The 19102-nt window shown below is 47.3% G+C and overlaps 2 protein-coding genes across 2 annotated transcripts in view; one reads left to right on the forward strand and one right to left on the reverse strand.

The window, feature by feature from the left end:
* LOC134739253 (uncharacterized) overlaps positions 1-19102 on the reverse strand; it is a 38784-nt gene that overhangs the window by 11696 nt on the left and 7986 nt on the right. The gene's annotated exons all lie outside the window — the stretch shown is intronic.
* LOC129023462 (ubl carboxyl-terminal hydrolase 18-like) lies at positions 1164-17878 on the forward strand (the record flags this gene model as incomplete). The annotated part of the gene is made up of 10 exons (XM_054470192.1): positions 1164-1287; positions 1410-1506; positions 2348-2493; positions 7824-7903; positions 8447-8593; positions 10372-10467; positions 11270-11437; positions 13677-13808; positions 14325-14374; positions 17257-17878. Coding segments are annotated over 10 exons (1086 nt in total), but the record flags the coding sequence as incomplete, so codon positions are not given.

The raw sequence follows: 19102 nt of genomic DNA on the forward strand, positions 1-19102 counted from the left end.
TTCCCGCCTCCCTGTAGTGGGGACTGGGCAGAGTCCTCTCCACTGGAGTCCGATATAGACAAACTGGGGAGTCCCTCTTATCCCTGAGCCCCACAGATGCACATTTGGACTTAGCTCCGTGGAGAACGATTTGAATGAGAGGAAGCCATATTCTCAGTTATGCTTTCTCTAATGTTTCTTTTTCTCTCCCAACAATTGCTCATACTACTCATTTGGCAGTAAGTAATATATACTTTTGGTGACATCTCACTTTTCCTAATGGACTATATTAAAACTTTTCTTGTTATCGAACTCTTTTTTGTTGTTGTTGTTGTGAGATGGAGTTTTGCTGTGTCACCTAGGCTGGAGTGCAGTGGCACGATCTTGGCTCACTGCAACCTCTGCCTGCCAGGTTCAAGCAGTTCTCCTTCAGCCTCCCGAGTAGCTGGGATTACAGGCGTGCACCACCACACCTGGCTAATTTTTGTATTTTTAGTAAATATGAGGTTTCACCATGTAGGCCAGGCTGGTATTGAACTCCTGACCTCAGGTGGTCTTCCCGTCTCGGCCTCCCAAAATGCTGGGATTACAGGTGTGAGCCACTGTGCTTGGCCCTTGTGATAGAGCTTTTTAAAGGTTCATGTTTGATATCTTCTCTCTGATTTGTTTGCAAGCTGAGTGAACACATCGTAGTTGAGAGACTTTACAGGACTTCATGTCCTTAGTAGCTTTAAGAAAAACGTTAGATTTTTGTCAACTTTTTTTTTTTTTTTTTTTGAGACAGAATTCCACTCTTGTTGCCCAGGCTGGAGTGCAGTGGCGCGATCTTGGCTCACTGCAACCTCTGCCTTCTGGGTTCAAGCAATTCTTCTGCCTCAGCCTCCCAAGGAGCTGGGATTACAGGCACCTGTCATGACACCCGGCTGATTTTTGGATTTTTTTTTTTTTTTTTTTTTTTGAGATGGAGGCTCGCTCTGTCGCCCAGGCTGGAGTGCAGTGGTGAGATCTTGGCTCACTACAAGCTCCACTTCCCAAGTTCACACCATTCTCCTGCCTCCTGAGTAGCTGAGACTACAGGCGCCCACCACCACGCCCAGCTAATTTTTTTTGCATTTTTAGTAGAGACGGGCTTTCACTGTGTTAGCCAGGATGGTCTCGATCTCCTGACCTCGTGATCTGCCCACCTTGGCCTCCCAAAGTGCTGGGATTACAGGCGCGAGCCACCGCGCCTGGCTGATTTTTGGATTTTTTTTGTAGAGACACGGTTTTACCATGTTGGCCAGGCTGGTCTTGAACTCTCGACCTCAGGTGATCCGCCCACCTCAGCCTCCCAAAGTACTGGAATTACAGGCGTGAGCCACCATGCCCAGCCTTGTCAACTTCTTTACCTAGGCCTTGCCTTCAGCTTTTTTTTTCTCTTCCCCTTATAGGCCTGGTTGGTTTACACAACATTGGACAGACCTGCTGCCTTAACTCCTTGATTCAGGTATTTGTAATGAATGTGGACTTCGCCAGGATATTGAAGAGGTAAGACTGTTCTTCAGGCTGATAAGCGTTTGTATTATTTCTTTTTTCTTTTTTTTGAGATGGAGTCTCGCTCTGTTGCCCAGGCTGGAGTGCAGTGGTGCGATCTTGGCTCACTGCAAGCTCTGCCTCCCGGGTTCAAGCGATTCTCCTGCTTCAGCCTCCCGAGTAGCTGGGACTAGCCCGCCACCATGCCTGGCTAATTTTTTTTGTATTTTTAATAGAGACGGGGTTTCACCATGTTAGCCAGGATGGTCTCGATCTCCTGACCTCGTGATCCGCCCACCTCAGCCTCCCAAAGTGCTGGGATTACAGGCGTGAGCCACTGCACCCAGCCTGTATTATTTCATTTTTAATATATTCCGTTATTCACAGTGACTTGGACTTTTTGAGACCTTCTCTCAAAAGCTGGCAGAGGAAAGACTGGCTTCTGCATATTCTGGCCTACACATTATTTCTAAAACTTCTTAGGTTGGTCTGGGGTGCGGCCCAGGTATCGGTACTTTTTTTTTTTTTTTTTAAGATGAAGCCTCGCATGATTGCTGGGCAGGGTGCAGAGGGGCCAAGGCAGCAGTCGTGCTGATCCCCCTCTCTAGAGGGTCCCCTGTAGAGCAGATTCACTCATATGGTGCTGCTCAACCTTGACCACACATTGAAATAATCTGAGGAACTGAAAAATTCTGGTAACTGCCCGTGCCCCGCACCCCCTGACCCAGAATTCTGGTTTAATTTGTATGGGAGTGGCCTGGATATGAAGATTTGCAATTTCTCCCAAGTGATTCCAGTGTGCACCTAGCTTTGAGAACTACATGTAAGGAGGTTTCTGGCTGTTCTTGTGTGGCAGGATCACGGTGCCCAGGGGAGCTGATGAGCAGAGGAGAAGCGTCCCTTTCCAGATGCTTCTGCTGCTGGAGAAGATGCAGGACAGCCGGCAGAAAGCAGTGCGGCCCCTGGAGCTGGCCTACTGCCTGCAGAAGTACAATGTGCCCCGTAAGATACCCTCCCACTGGGCTCCTGGCTGCTGATCCAAAGGGGGTGGGAAGCTTAGAGAGAGAGTGAAGAGAGGAACTAATGGGCAGTGAAGCAACAAGAAGGAAGTTAGGTAGCCTGGACCCCTCAGATAATAGAGACATTTGCGTAAGAGGCACACATCTTTGGAGGTGCAGAATTGATATTATTTATGGACATTTACTTCCGTACCTACCCTTTTTCTGCCTCTCAGTAGAGTAAGTGAAGGCATCTCCTCCAAGCTTATTCCACCACAGTTAGGGAACTGCAGGAAAACAGAATAAAGGAATAAAAAAGAGAAAACGTGTTCTACAAAATAATTCACAAATAGGTTAGGTGTTGTTTTTTTTTAGATAGCTATATTGAGATGTGCATCACATACTGTAAAATTCATCCATTTAAAAACATACAATTCAAAGGTTTGTAGTGTATTCACAGAGTTATGCCTCCATCATCACAATCTAATTTCATAACATTTTCATCACCCCCAAAAGAAATCCCACACTTGCAGGTTTTCCCTTGTGTCTAATATATTGCTTTTCTCTTGCTGCTTTGAGAATTGTCTTTAACTTTTGAAATTGATGACGATGTGTCTTGATGTGGGTTGCTTTAGATCAGTCTTATTGGTGTCCTTTGGGCTTCCTGGATGTGGATTTCTATTTCCTTCCCTGGGTTGGGAAGTTTTCAGTCATTATAGGTATGTGTTGCTTACCAACAGAGATATGTTCTGAAAATGCATCAGAAGGTGAATTTGTCATTGTGTGGACATCATGGAGTGGACTTACACAAACTTAAATGGGACAGCCTACTACACAGCTAGGCTGCATGCTATGGCCACTATGGTAATGTGGTCTGCCATTGACTGAAATGTTGATCTCCAACTCGTGACTGTTATTTCTTTGGATAAGCTTTCTGTCTCTTCTCACTCTCCTCCTTCTGGGACTCTGATAATGCCTATTTTGGTCTGCTTGATGTCCCCTAACTCTCTTAAGATATCTTCACTCTTTTTCATTCTTTTTCATTTTTGCTCCTCTGAATGATTTCCAGTGACCTATCTTCTAGTTTGTTAATCCTTTCTTCTGCTTGATTTAGTCTGTTGAGCTTCCCTTTTGAGCTCTTATTTCAGTTATTGTATTCTTCAGCTCTATTATTTCTTTTGAACTTTTTCTGTCTCTTTGCTGAAATTCTTACTTTGTTCATGCATTGCTGTCCTAGACATGGTAAGCATCTTCATGATCATTATTTTGAATTGTCTGTAAGGTAAGTCACTTATCTTCATTTCACTGGGGGCATTTTCTGGAGATTTATCTTGTTCTTTTGCTTGGAACATATTTCTCTGTTCTTCATTGTTCTTGATTCTCTGTTATTTTCTGTACTTTAGTTAAGAAAAATACCTCTCCCAGGCCGGGCGCGGTGGCTCACGCCTGTAATCCCAGCACTTTGGGAGGCCGAGGCGGGCAGATCACGAGGTCAGGAGATGGAGACCATCCTGGCTAACATGGTGAAACCCCGTCTCTACTAAAAATACAAAAAATTAGCCGGGTGTGGTGGCGGGCGCCTGTAGTCCCAGCTACTCGGGAGGCTGAGGCGGGAGAATGGCGTGAACCCAGGAGGCGGAGCTTGCAGTGAGCCGAGATCGCACCACTGCACTCCAGCCTGGGCGACAGAGTGAGACTCCGTCTCAAAAAAAAAAAAAAAAGAAAAAAAGAAAAATACCTCTCCTAGTCTTGTCCCACTGGCCTTGTATAAGAGACGAACTTACCAATTAGCCCTGCCAGACACTTGGAGCGCCTCTTGACCCTTTGTGTTGTCCAAACTGTCATCTATGTTCTTAGCGGCCCTCAGGAGATTAGAGTGTGTCAAGTCCTGTCAGTGGCCCAGACAGGGGAAATAGAAACCAGCCCCTTGAGGTGCAGCTGGAGACGTTGGGGCATTAAATGTGTGTTCCAGTTTATTCTATCCTCAGGGAAAAGCTGGGAGCGTGAGTTTATCCGCCACTTGCTCTGCAAAATGCTGGACAGAGGATCTGTGGCAAGTGCCTGCACTTGTGTTTAAACTGCACACTCTTTCATGCATTGTTTTACTCTTTGTCACCCCCAGGGGCCTAGTGAATGCTGGCTGCTCTCTGCTTAGAGACAGACAGGTTAGTTGGAAGCTTGACGCTATCTGTCGAGCAAACCAATGGGAGAAGCTGTGGAGGTGCTCACTTGCCTGTTCAGGGTCTCAGAGGAGCAGTGGTTTCCTGGTCTGTCAGCTCCTAGATGCATGGAAACCCCAGGGCAGCAGCTGCACTGTGCAGACAAACTCCTTCTAGGGAGAAAGTGGGAGCCGGGCCTTTTTGCCTGTTCACGCTGCACTGGGCCTGGGGGGGATGTTCTTTGGTGTCTGTGCCCCTGTGGGACTCACAAATACAGAGCCTTGTCAGCTCCCAAAGCTCGGTGACTGAGGAGCTAGACCTTCATTTGAGAGGGGTAAATGTTGTGTACTCAATGTGTGAAGTTAGAGACCTGATTTATCGTAGAGCAGGGGGTGGGAGAAGGCATGGGAATTGCCCACAGGCCTGTCCTGACTCCTGGAAATCTATTGTTTACCTGCCTCATTGGCTCCAGGTGCAGGCCAGTTATTAATAGAAGCCCATCCCTCGGGCAACAGCTAGGAGAGCCCACAGACATATCCTTCCAGGGAGAAACTAGGAGCCTGGCATTTCTGCCGGTTTGCTCTGTGCTGAGCACAGGAGCACAGCTACTGGAAGTGATCACGTGCCCATTTAAAACTGCCTCTTTGCCCTCTGTGGTCGCAGAGGATTCATAACTGCTGACCCATGTCTGCTCCCAGAGCTAGGTGACCTAGCAGCCACTAGGGTTAGTGGGAACTGCAAAAGCTGGGGCTGCCTATGTGTGGTCCAAACCCTCCCCTCTCCAGGAGACAGCTGGGAGTAGGGATTCCTTCCTCACAGTAAGGTACTGTGTCTAGGGTGGGGCTTGTGGAGCGAGTGTGTCTCAGCTTTTCCAACCCATTGCGATGTGGGTATTCTCCCCATTGCCCCCAGTGCAGGCCTCTCTCAGCTAGTTTCTGGGTTTCTTTTTCAGAGGGAGTTGATCTGTGTGTAGATGAGAGTTTTACCGTGTGTCCATGGGAGAAGGGAGCACCAGGAGCCTCCTCCTCTACCATCTCGCTTATGTCACCCTCTGTGATTCTTTTTATACATAGTTGAATTTGATTCACTAATATTTTGTTGAGGAATTTTGCATTTATGTTCACAGGAGATACTGGTTTTTAGGTTTTTTTCTTACAATGTTTGTCTGGTTTTGGTGTTAGGATAATGCGTCAGAGAATGAGTTAGGAAGTGTTCTCTCTGCTTTTGTCTTCTGGAAGAGGTTGTAGGGAATTGGTATAATTTTTCCCATAAATGTTTGGTAGAACCCATCGTTCACTAGTGAACCCACCTGGGTGTAACTGAGTACTCCCATTTTCTAAGAGATCGTTTCATTAGTTTTCTTATTATTTTCTTTTCACTTTTCCTCTTCCCATCCCTCACCCCTCACTGCGGCTGGCCTTGTTTCCTGTTTCCTGTTAGCCCTTTAGAAATGCAAATATCACCTTTCGCCTACCCCTCTCCAGACATTCCCTGCTGGGCAAAAGGAAGAATCCGTAAATGGAGGTAGGCTGATGGAGGTTTGATTGAGAACAGGGCAAGTTCTTCCAGCTGATCTTTCCTGAGACTTGGCAGTAGATTTGCAGCCCAAAGCATACCCACCAGGGAACTCTCCCTGCCAGGGGGTGGCTTCGAAACTTCCACCCTCTAGGGGTTTGTCTTTCACCCACTAGGAAGGCATGGAGAAAGCATGCCCACTTGGCCACTTTTATAATTTACTTCTGCCCAGAAAGGCGCCAACTCAGCTGCTGGGAACTTGATAACTGCCCGGTAGAAAACCGCCATTGCTCACTCCCCCCACCCCCACAACACACCTTATGAAAATGCCCCTCTCTCCTCCAAAGGAGAAATGGCACATTAAAAGGCAGGATGTGTCCTGCTCCTTCCCCCAGGCTGGCTTCAGAATAAATTCACGTTTGTATATAAAACCTTTTGTATCACATTTTTTTTTTGTATCAGAGTTAGTTGAACTCTACATGCGGTGAGCAGCTCATCAGCTTTTCGGCTGCATGGGTACTGTGTTCAGCTTTCCTTCCATCCTCAGTCTGGAGAACCTCAATCAACCTAGCTCCAGATTTATGGATTCTTTCTTTTGCCAGCTCTAATCTGCTATTGACCTCCTCTAGTACATTTTTCATTTCAGTTACTGTTCTCCTCAACTCAAGAGTTTCTGCTTGGTTCTTTTTTTATAGTTTTTTCTTTATTGATACTTTTTATTTGGTGAGGCAGCATTTTTATAGTTTCTTTTACTTCCTTGACATGGTTTTCTTTATTTCTTTGAACATATTATAACAGCTAAAGTCTTTGTTTAGTAAGGCCAACATCTAGGGCTTCTCAGTGAAAGGTTCTACTGATTGCTGTTTTCCTGTGTGTGGCCATGCTTTTCTGTTTCATCGTATGTCTTGTCTCTTTTGTTGGAAAATGAACATTTTAGATAATGTAAGGTGGCAACACTGGACATCAGAGGTCCCCACAGCAGGGTTTGTTGTTGTTGCTGTTTTATTGTTACTGGGCAGTTCGTGATTCTGTATTCGCCTTCATTGCTTTCTTGCATGTGGCCTTGTGGTCAGCCAGAGGGGAGGGATCGGAGCCCTCTCAGGTCTTACTTGGGCATGCGCCTGGCCTTCTAGATCATCAGGAATGTATCAGTGCTTTTCAAAGTCCCTGTGGACATCTCATTCCCCAGGCTGAGTGCAGTGGTGACATCACAGCTCACCGTAGCCTCAACATCCTGGGCTCAAGTGATCCTCCTGCTTCAGCCTCCCGAGTAGCTCTGACTACAGGCATGCACCACTACCCTCAACTAATTTTTTAAATTTCTTATAGAGATAGAGTCTTGCTATGTTGCCCAGGCTGGTCTCAAACTCCTGAGTTCAAGCGATCCTCTCACCTTGGCCTCCCGAAGTGTTAAGATTATAGGCATGAGCCACTACACCTGGCACTGGAGCTTAAGTTTTAAGAGGCGTTCTCAAAAATCAATAGCAAACTTACCGTTCATTTATTGATCACTTCTTCTGTAGTGCCAACTTAGCCTTGCAGTGGGGTGGAGGGCTAGGAAGAGACAAAGTGATGAGTGTTCATGTGTGTCTAAGTACCAGGGCATGAGAAACAACTCTGAAGACCTCACTAATTGGCTGTTCCTTTTCTCTGTGGCCAGTGTTTGTCCAACATGATGCTGCTCAACTGTACCTCAAACTCTGGAACCTGATGAAGGACCAGATCACTGATGTGCACTTGGTAAGAACCTAGAACAAGAGCACTCGGAAGCTTAAGATGCTGCTCATTTCCCTCATTCAGCTGTTGTTCCTGTAGTGTGCAGAGAAATAAAAGAGTTAATCCCCTGTGATCCCAGCACTTTGGGAGGCCGAGGCGGGCAGATCACGAGGTCAGGAGATCGAGACCATCCTGGCTAACACGGTGAAACCCCGTCTCTACTAAAAATACAAAAAAATTAGCTGGGCGTGGTGGTGGGCGCCTGTAGTCCCAGCTACTCGGGAGGCTGAGGCAGGAGAATGGCGTGAAGCCGGGAGGCGGAGCTTGCAGTGAGCTGAGATCTTGCCACTGCACTCCAGCCTGGGCGACAGAGCAAGACTCCATCTCAAAAAAAAAAAAAAAAAAAGAATCCACATAAAACACTTATCACAGTCTCATAATATTGTTACTGGTATTATTTTGCACCTTTGTGAGGAGCTTCTGTCTCTTGGCTTCACCTTCTGGCAGTTGGCCTGACCTGGCTTATGGTGGTGTTCCCATCTCACCTCTCTGCTCCCCCTCTTGCAGGTGGAGAGGCTGCAGGCCCTGTATATGATCCGGATGAAGGACTCCTTGATTTGCCTTGACTGTGCCATGGAGAGTAGCAGAAACAGCAGCATGCTCACCCTCCCACTTTCTCTTTTTGATGTGGACTCAAAGCCCCTGAAGACACTGGTAAGGGGATTCTCTTGGTATTTGCTGCCCCTGTATGTGTTAGTCCATTTTCTGTTGTTATAACTCAATATCTGAGACCAGGTAATTTATTTCTTACAGTTCTGGAGGCTGGGAAGTCAAGGTTGAGGGGCTGCTCCTGGTGAGGGCCTGCTTGCTGGTGGGGACTCTCAGAGTCCTGAGGCGAGGCAGTGCAGGGCATCACATGGCGAGGGGGCTGACCGTGCTAATGTGCCAGCTCAATTCTCTTTTCCTCTTCGTATGAAGCCACCAGTCCCACTCCCAGGATAACCCATTAACCCATTAACCCATTAATCTATGAGTGGATTAATTCATTTATGAGGGCTGTGCCCTCATGATGCAATAACTCCCCCCACCCCCACCACACCTTTTTTTTTTGGAGACAGAGTCTTCCTCTGTCGCTCAGGCTGAAGTGCAGTGGCGCAAACTCAGCTCACTGCAACCTCCGCCTCTGGTGTTAAGCGATTCTCCTGCCTCAGCCTCCCAAGTAGCTGGGATTACAGGTGCCCACCACCATGCCCAGCTAATTTCTGTATTTTTAGTAGAGATGGGGTTTCACAACGTTGGCCAGGCTGGTCTGAAACTCCTGACTTCAAGTGATCCACCTGCCTCAGCCTCCCTGGGATTACAGGCATGAGCCACCTTGCCCTCCTCAATTATCTCTCAAAGTCCCTGCCTTTCCATACAGCCACATTGGGAATTCAGTTTTAACCCGGGTTTTGGGGAGGACAAACCCTCAAAGCATCGCACCACACAGCACAGTGTGGCCAATTCCCCCTCCCCTCTTTGATCTATCTCTGGCTTCGGAAAAGTCACTTATTTTCATGGCTCTGGCCAATTTCTCCTTTGTTTCGGCAAAAATGTTTTCCCTCCTACCTCCCTTCCCTCATCCTGCTCCCTTAATAGGAGCCCCCTCCTGTTTTGTTCCTCCCGTCAGTAGGTGCCCTTTGAGATCCTGCCAGGTGGACCACACCAGGCCAGGCATTAAGGGGGATATGAGGAGAACCAGGAGAAAAGCTGAAACCCTCAGCTGCAAAGTGTGGGGAGGCTGTACCTGATACAGTTCGGGTCTGTGTCCCTGCCCGAAAATCTCCTGTTGAGTTGTAATCCCCAGTGTTGGAGGTAAAGCCTGGTAGAAGGAGATTGGATCATGCGGGAGGGTTTCTCGTGAATGGTTTGGCACCATCCCCCGTGGTACTGTCTTTGTGACAGTGAGTTCTCATGAGATCTGGTTGTTTAAAAGTGTGGAGCCGGGCTGGGTGTGGTGACTCACGCCCATAATCCCAGCACTTTGGGAGGCTGAGGTGGGCGGATCACCTGAGGTCAGGAGTTTGAGACCAGCCTGGCCAACATGGTAAAACCCTGTCTCTACTAAAAACATAAAAAATTAGCTGGGTGTGGTGGCACAGCCTATAGTCCCAGCTACTTAGGAGGCTGAGGCAGGAGAATCGCTTGACCCCGGGAGGCGGAGGTTGCGGTGAGCCGAGATCGCGCCCCTGCACTCCAGCTCCCAACTTGGTCTCTCGCACCTACTCCTCCCAGGTAAGACACCTGCTCCTGCTTGGCCTTCCGCCATGATTGGGAGCTTCCTGCTGCCATGCTTCCGGTCAGCCTGCAGAACCATGAGCCAATCAAATTTCTTTTCTTATAAATTACCCAGTCTCAGCTATTGTCTCACAGCAGTGTGAGAACAGATGAATATAGTACTCAAGGTGGGAAATACCAACGCTGCTTTTTCCCTGTTCTCTTGGGTGGGACAGGAGGACGCCCTGCATTGCTTCTTCCAGCCCAGGGAGTTATCAAGAAAAAGCAAGTGCTTCTGTGAGAACTGTGGGAAGAAGACCCATAGGAAACAGGTACTCATTCCCTAAATCCCTCGGTGCATATGGGGGATTTGTTCCAGGACCCCTGCTTTTACCAAAATACACACACACTCAAGTCACACCCAGTCGGCCCTGTGGAACCCACGTATAGGAAAAGTCAGTCCCTCATGTATGCGATTGTGCATCTGGGATACTGTATTTTTGATGAGCATTTGGTTGCAGATGTGGAACTCGTGCCTATGGGGGAGGGCAGACTGTATTTATTTACAACAATTTGTGTATAAGTGGACCCACACAGTCCAAACCCGTGCTGTTCAGGGGTCATCTGTCCTTCACTAGTCTGGGGTTGCCCCCTGTGGATTTCCTGATAGAATCATCAGAGGCCCCCGAGGACACCCGGCAGTGGGTGAGAAAGGGAATCTGGGTCTGGCTAGTATCTGGGACGCTGGGGTTCTGATATCCAGAGCCATGGATGTGGCTTCTCATGGTCGCATCACTGAGAGGGCCTGCAGGAGGGGGCCTGAGAGCAGCCAGCAGGGCGTTTCCCTCGGGGCAAGACCAGCTCCCTGGAGCAGACGCGGTGGCTCCCTGGGTCCTGGTACCTGTGCAGAGCCCCGTGCCCTTGTGCCTGTTGTGGGGGGCCACACGGTGGTCGAATAGCCAAGTTTTGCATTATTCTCAGAGGAGCTCAGCAGATTCAGTGAACAGGTGCCTTGAACTCCGTGATGTCACCCTGCTCCCCTCTTTTTGGGAAGAACACGTTGCTAGCCCTGACATTTCTCTGACTCTCTCATTCCAAGTGGACTTTATCTCCAGAGCGATTTTGTTTTTTCAGGTCTTGAAGCTGACCCATTTTCCCCAGACCCTGACAATCCACCTCATGCGATTCTCCATCAGGAATTCACAGACGAGAAAGATCTGCCACTCCCTGTACTTCCCCCAGAGCTTGGATTTCAGTCAGGTCCTTCCAACGAAGCAAGAGTCTTGTGATGCTGAGGAGCAGGTGGGATGATCCCGACCTCCTTGCCATCCTGCTTCTCCCCAGATGCCACGTCCTTTCCGTTTTCCCTTCCTTCACTCCCAGTCTGCTAGGAGCCACCTGTTCCTCAGAGACTGTCCCCAGCCTCAAAAGACTTTCTTCTTTCTGAATATTGGATTTGTGTTCATATGCCTCACAGCACTGAGGGACAGAATCCAGAATTCAGTAGGCTCCTTTGGAAGTAACGTGGAATACATAGAAATGCATAGGCAAACATGTCATTGTGGGTTCTTAGTACCAACCAAACTTTCTTCTTCAGATGGCGTGTGCCCACTTTGAGAATAATCATAAAGTAGCCAGTTGACTGGACCACATTTAATCAGAGTAAAGTTTAATTTACTTGTCCTGAGATAATAACTCATTGAGAGATTCTGAGAAAAAAAGAGACACAAGGCCAGGTGATGTGGCTCATGCCTGTGATCCCATACCTCGAAAGGCTGAGGCAGGAGGATTGCTTGAGCCCAGGAGTTCGAGACCAGCTTCGGCAACATAATGAGACCCCCGTCTCTCAAAAAAAAAAAAAAAAAAAAGAAAAGAAAAAAATTGGCTGGGTGTGGTAGCACAAACCTTTATTCCCAGCTACTTGGGAGGCTGAGTGGGAGGATCACTTGAGCCCAGGAGTTTGAGGCTGCAGTGAGCTATGATCTATCATTGTACTCCAGCCTGGGTGACAGCGCAAGACACTGTCTCTAAAAACAAAACAAGAAAAACTAAAAAAAAAAAAAAAAAAAAAAAAAAGACAAATATCTTTTTTCCATAGATTTGAAATGCTACATAGCAAATTTTGTATTCCCATATGTACAGGTCTATTTTTGGAGTGTCTCTTCTGTTTTATTGGTCTGTTTGGCTATTTATGCCAAATAATAATTAGAAAATTAAGGCCTGATAATACGTTACAATAGCTCCTATTATATGATTTCTTTAGCTACTTAGGCCGTATACATTTCATAGGATTCTCTTTTTCTTTCCTTCTAGTTCTTTTTATTTCTACCTGCAGATTCTGCCCGATGAAGTATATTTAAAATTGTTTTTCACTTAAAAAAGACTTTTTTGGCTGGATGCAGTGGGTCACGCCTGTAATCCCAGCTCTTTGGGAGGCCAAGAGGATTGCTGGAGTCCAGGAGTCGAGCCCAGCTGGACCACAAAGCAAGACTCAACCTTTGCAACAACAACAACAAAGACTTTGTTATGGAACATTACAAATAGATACCAAAGTGTGTAGTGAAGGAAGAGTTAGACAGTGAATCCTCGGCTATAACAGTTACCAAAACTCATGGCAGGTCTTGCTTTTCCTATAACCCACCCTCTTGTTTCACCCAACCCTGTACTGGATTTTTTTGAAGCAAATCATACTATTTCATTTATAAACACTTCATTATGTATCCCTAAAGAATAAAAGCACTCAAAAGATAATCATCTCCATCTTGCAATTCCTTAATAGCATCAAATATCTGGTCAACGTTCAGACTTCCTGACTGTTGTATAATCTATGTGTTTTGTTTGACGCTAGATCCAAACAACGCCTACACTTGCATTTGGTTAAGTTTCTTTCTTAAGTTCCTTTTAGATTTCCGCTCATTTTCTTTTCCTTGCAGTTGATTTGGTTGAATATTTTTTTCAAATGCCAGCACTGGCTGGTTGGTATCATTTAACATGTTCCTGTAACCTTTTTATTTCTTGTAAACTAATATTTAGATACAGATATTGCCCTGCATTTTGTAAAGTTCTGCACAAAGTCTGCAAATGGAAATAGGGATAATTTCAGCCTCCACTGGGGGTGACTCAGCTTTACGTGTGCCGCCCTTGCCCTCTGTCTCCCCTCCCTCTACAAAAGACTTTTTTGGCTGGGTATAGTGGCTCAGGTTAGGGTCATTCCTGAGCTTGTGGAGAAACAGAACTGTGTTCTGATGATCCCCACCCCTCCCAGGGGGAAGTTCCAATCTTGCCTTGGCTTTAGGGGCCTCTCTCGTGACCTCCTGCCTTCCATCTCTTGTGTGCTCTGCCTGTCAAGCTGCTGAGCCTTCGCAGTACAGGATCCACACTCAGGAAAGCCCCTCCTGGAGGGTGCCCACTGGCCGTGGGTCGGGACTGTTTTCTAATATTCTAAAGTCCCAGAGTCGGACCTAGGGTGGGCAGGTATAAGTGTGTGAGGCAGTCGTGTTTGTGGTGGTGGGTGAACTGTCTCGTGCCTGTTTCTTTCCAGCCTGGAGGGCAGTTTGAGCTTTTTGCTGTGATTGCGCACGTGGGAATGGCAGACTCCGGTCATTACTGTGTCTACATCCGGAATGCTGTGGATGGAAAATGGTTCTGCTTCAATGACTCCAATATTTGCTTGGTAAGAAACATCGTCCACAATTGCCTCCTGCCCTGGATTGGCCACCTCTAGCAAATGCTGGGCTCAGGGCTGCATGGGTCTCCGAGATCAAGACACACTGTGGTCCTGCTGTCTGGGTGTGAGGCCTTTGATGAGGGTTCAAGCCTTTTTCGGTCTGAAGTCCCCATGTGGTTTGCACCTCTGTAAGGGTTCAATTCACTTCCCTCCACTTCTAAGTTTTTGGTGCTCTAGGCTCATGCTCTGCAGCTTTCTGCTTTGTGGGAAATGTCTAGAGAGCAAGGAGAGTTAGAAATATGTAAGTTAGGCCTCTGGGATAAGCATGACCAAGTTTAAACACAGGGACAAGGGCGCTAAAAATACTTCATTGCACAAGACATCCTCCTGCTGTTGCTCCAGGCTCTTGGGAGTTGCTAGGGGTGGGCTTGTCTGGAGGATGAGGGGCACACCATAGCATCCTGTCCTCTGTGGGTGCTTGTGTCAGCTGGCTGCTTGACCTCATTTGTTTCTGGCTTCCAGGTGTCCTGGGAAGACATCCAGTGTACCTATGGAAATCCTAACTACCACTGGTAAGAAACGGATTTGGGTAATGGGAGTCTGATGAGCTCACATAGGGTCCTTGGAGCTGCAGGAAATGCCCGTGGATTCCCCTGTTACTAACATGCTGATGGCTGGCTCACTGTCCGCCTCATCTCCAGCACTCACCCCACCACCCCATGCTTGCCTCACACGTCACACTCCAGGAATATTAAAGTACAGGTAGCTGCCAATCAGCCGTGCCCTCCATCTCCCGTTTGCTGTGCACATGCAGTTCCCGGCCGTATTGTCCTCCTCGTTTACCATCTAGGCCAACTCCCCACTCATGTTTTCATACTCATGGCCTTTTCCTATCCTGTGAAGCCTTTGCTGATTCACCCAGATTCGTAGGGGCTTCTTGTATGGTTTTCTTTCTTTTTTTTTTTTTTTTTTTTTTGACGGAGTCTCGCTCTGTTGCCGGGCTGGAGTGCAGTGGCACAATCTTCGCTCACTGCAACCTCCGCCTCCCAGGTTCAAGCGATTCTCCTGACTCAGCCTCCTGAGTAGCTGGGACTACAGGTGTGTGCCATCAGGCCCAGCTAATTGTTTTTTGTATTTTTAGTAGAGACAGTGTTTCGCCACGTTGGCCAGGATGGTCTCAGTCTCTTGACCTCATGATCTGCCTGCCTCAGCCTCCCAAAGTGCTGGGATTACAGGCATGAGCCACCACACCCGGCCTTCTTATATGCTTTTATTGCATTTGAGCATACCTCTTTTACAGCAAAGATCTTTTTTTTTTAATTTTATTTTTAGAGATGGAGTCTTGCTTTGTTGTCCAGGCTGGAGCACTGTGGTGTGATCATAGCTCACTGCAGCCTTGAACTCCTGGGCACAGGTGATCCTCCCACCTCAGCCTCCTGAATAGCTGGGACTACAGGCATGCACCACCATCCCTGGCATATTTTAAAAAAATGTTTGTAGAGATGAGGTCTCGCTGTGTTGCCAGGCTTGTCTCAAACTACTAGGCTCAAGCCATCCATCCATTTCAGCCTCCCAAAGTGCTTGGATTATAGGCATGAACACCGCGCCTGGCCATCACACTGTTTTTTTTTTTTTTTTTTGAGATGGATTCTTGCTCTGTCACCCAGGCTGGAGTGCAGTAGTGGGATCCCAGCTCATTGCAAGCTCCGCCTCGTGGGTTCACGCCATTCTCCTGCCTCAGCCTCCCGAGTAGCTGGGACTACAAGCGCCTGCCACCACTCCTGGCTAATTTTTTTATATTTTTAGTAGAGACGGGGTTTCACCGTGTTAACCAGGATGGTCTCGATCTCCTGACCTCGTAATCCGCCCACCTCGGCCTCCCAAAGTGCTGGGATTACAGGTGTGAGCCAATAAATATTTTTATAATCATTAACTACCGAGGAGAAGCTGGAGAGAAAAAAGGTGGATGAAGTTAAAGCAGAGAGACTTTGTAAATTTCTTGGCTGAGCTTTGAGACTGTATATCAGAGATGCTATTTGAGGTGATTTTCAGCTACAGAGATAGGCCTGGTCATTTGACAAATAACGGATTAGGTGAAGCTTGCGTTTGAAATCCTCCTCCTACTTTGCATCTTTCTCTCTCGTTTATTCTGAGCATCCATCTTAGACACCCAATCTTTGTCACTTTGTGGTTGTCATTGATTTCCCTGTTATTGAGATTAGAGATTGGCAGACTTTCTCTGTAAAGGGCTGGAGAGAAAGTACTTCAGACTTTGTGGTCTGTACAGTGTCTGTTATAACCACTTAACTCTGCCCTATAGAGCAAAAGCAGCCGTAGACAGTACATGAGCAGATGAGCATGGCTGGGGTCCAATTACATTTACTTGCAAAAAGAGGCTTGGAGACTGGGTGTGATCTCACACCTTTAATCCCAGCACTTTGGGAGGCCGAGGCAGGAGGATCACTTTAAGCCAGGAGTTCAAGACCAGCCTGGGCAACAAAGCAAGACTCCATCTCTACAAAAAATTAAAAATTATTATAGCTAGGCATGGTGGTACACACCCGTAGTCCTAGCTACTCAGGAAGCTAAAACTGAGGCAGGAGGGTCAGTTGAGCCCAGGAGCACGAGGCTGTGGTGAGCTATTATTGTGCCACTGCGCTCCAGCCTGGTGACAGAGCAAGAACCGGTCTCATCAAAAAATAAACAAAAGGCTGGGCATGGTGGCTCACGCCTGTAATCCCTGCACTTTGGGAGACTGAGGCGGGCAGATCGTGAGGTCAGGAGATTGAGACCATCCTGGCTAACACGGTGAAACCCTGTCTCTACTAAAAATACAAAAAGCTGGGCGTGGTGGTGGGCACCTGTAGTCCTAGCTACTTGGGAGGCTGAGGAGGGAGAATCGTTTGAACCTGGGAGGCAGAGGTTGCAGTGAGCCAAGATTGTGCCACTGCACTCTAGCCTGGGCTACAGGGCAAGACTCCATTTAAAACAAACAAACAAAACATAATGCATATTCTCTCTTATAAATGGGAGCTAAACATGGGGACTCATTGACTTAAAGATGGCAACAACTGGGAACTGCTGGATGGGGAGGGAGAGGAGGGGTGAAAGACTAACTGTTGGGGAGTATGCTCATATCCACATGACAAACCTGCACATGTGCTCAGCTGAATCTAAAAAGTTGAAAGTAGATTTAAAAAACCCCAAGAGGGCTGGATTTGGCTTGTGTGCCCATAGCTTGTTAACCTCCGCTTTAGATATTAACTAATAGAAACGTAGTGCTTATCTTCCCAGGCCACACCTATTTTGTTCCTCTCCGAGGTGATGGATAGATGAAGGCTTAATCCAGCTACCTGGAAGTTTGCTGACGCTTGTCCTGTCATGGATTAATGAAGCATTGTTTTCTGATGAAGATTTCATGCCGCTGTGCTGATGTGTCTTTTCTTCTCTCTAGGCAGGAAACTGCATATCTTCTGGTTTACATGAAGATGGAGTGCTAATGGGTATGCCCAAAACCTTCAGAGATTGACATGCTGTCATTTTCCATTTCCGTTCCTGGATCTACAGAGTCTTCTAAGAGATTTTGCAATGAGGAGAAGCATTGTTTTCAAACTATATAACTGAGCCTTATTTATAATTAGGGATATTATCAAAATATTTAACAATGAGGCCCCTCAGATCCTGATCAGTCAGAATGGATGCTTTCACCAGCGGACCCGGCCATGTGGCTGCTCGGTCCTGGGTGCTCGCTGCTGTGCAAGACATTAGCCCTTTAGTTATGAGCCTGTGCGAACTTCAGGGGTTCCCAGTGGGGAGAGCAGTGGCAGTGGGAGGCATCTGGGGGCCAAAGGTCAGTGGCAGGGGGTATTTCAGTATTTTACAACTGCTGTGACCAGACTTGTATACTGGCTGAATATCAGTGCTGTTTGTAATTTTTCACTTTGAGAACCAACATTAATTCCATATAAATCAAGTGTTTTGTAACTGCTATTCATTTATTCGGCAAATATTTATTGATCATCTCTTCTCCATAAGATACTGTGATAAACACAATCATGAATAAAGTTATTTTCCACAAAAGGACTTTGCCGTTTTAATGGGGGGCAGTAGGGCTTGTGCTACAGGAATTCAAGGGCAAGGGAAGTCACTTCTGTTGTGGGGACCTGGGAGGAGCCTCCAGGCTGGAAAGGGTTAAGGTGGAGGTCTCCGATAGGGGCAGCGTATGCAGTGGACTGGCCGCAAAAGGCCGTGCTCAGCATTCAGACAGCATCACACACTCAGCTTTTCTCTACCAGGGAGGCGGGTGGGGAAGGATAGCGATGGGAAGTCAGGTGGAGCTCAGAATGTGGAGGGGATCCAGTGAGGCTTGGAAGTTTGCACCTGATCTGGTGGGTGGTGAGGAGCACTCAGCTGTGTTCTGCTTACACTGATCTGCTGCTGGGGTTAGAGACAAACGTGGTGGGAATGGAAAGTCACGCACAGTCACTAGCGCCTCTGGGGGGAGAATGGATGTGGCTGGTAAGAGAACAGGGGTCCAGGGAGAGTCTGGCACCAACATGGGAGGGGAGCCGGTGGGTGTGAGCACCCCCGCTTTACAGATGAAGTGATGGAGACATTCAGATGTTCAACCCCTTGTTCAAGATTCCATACTTGATAAATGGCAGATCAAACTCCCAACATAAAATGTGGGTCATTTCTTTATTATTTTATTTATATTGGCTAACAATGATCAGCCACGCAAGAATAAATGATTATCGTAAAATCTGCAAACAATGTAGATATGCAGAGAATCCCTTCCTTGGAGCTTGACCTTGTCAGACAGGTGTAGATGAGCATCCAGGGGCAGCCGTAAAAACTGCCAGAGACTGGGCTGCTTATAACAGAAACACATGGTCTCCCAGAAGCCCACATTCGAGGTATTCAAAGGCCTGGCTCCTGGAGGCTCTGGAGAAGAGCCCGTTCCCTGTCTCTCAGCTTCTGCCGGTTGCCAGCAATTGTTGCCGTTCATTCATTCCGGCCACTGCCTCCATCTGCATACAGCAAAACAGCATATCCTGATGTGCTCAAGCTTATAGCCAATATTTTAAAATATCCAGAACACACAGGACCGTGGAAGTGGCTGTTGGAGAAATTTTCATGAAGGAAGAAAGATTACAACTAAGTTTTAAAATGCTAGTTTTGTTTGTTTGTTTTGTCTTGGAGAGGAGGTAAAAGTGGGAGTAAAAATAGGGAGTTTGGTGTAAGGTGGGAAAAGCAAAGGAACCCCGCATGGATGGGCTGAAGGGTGTGATGGGAGAACA

This window comes from Pongo pygmaeus, chromosome 23, assembly GCF_028885625.2.
Source record: "Pongo pygmaeus isolate AG05252 chromosome 23, NHGRI_mPonPyg2-v2.0_pri, whole genome shotgun sequence".
Lineage (NCBI taxonomy): Eukaryota > Metazoa > Chordata > Mammalia > Primates > Hominidae > Pongo > Pongo pygmaeus.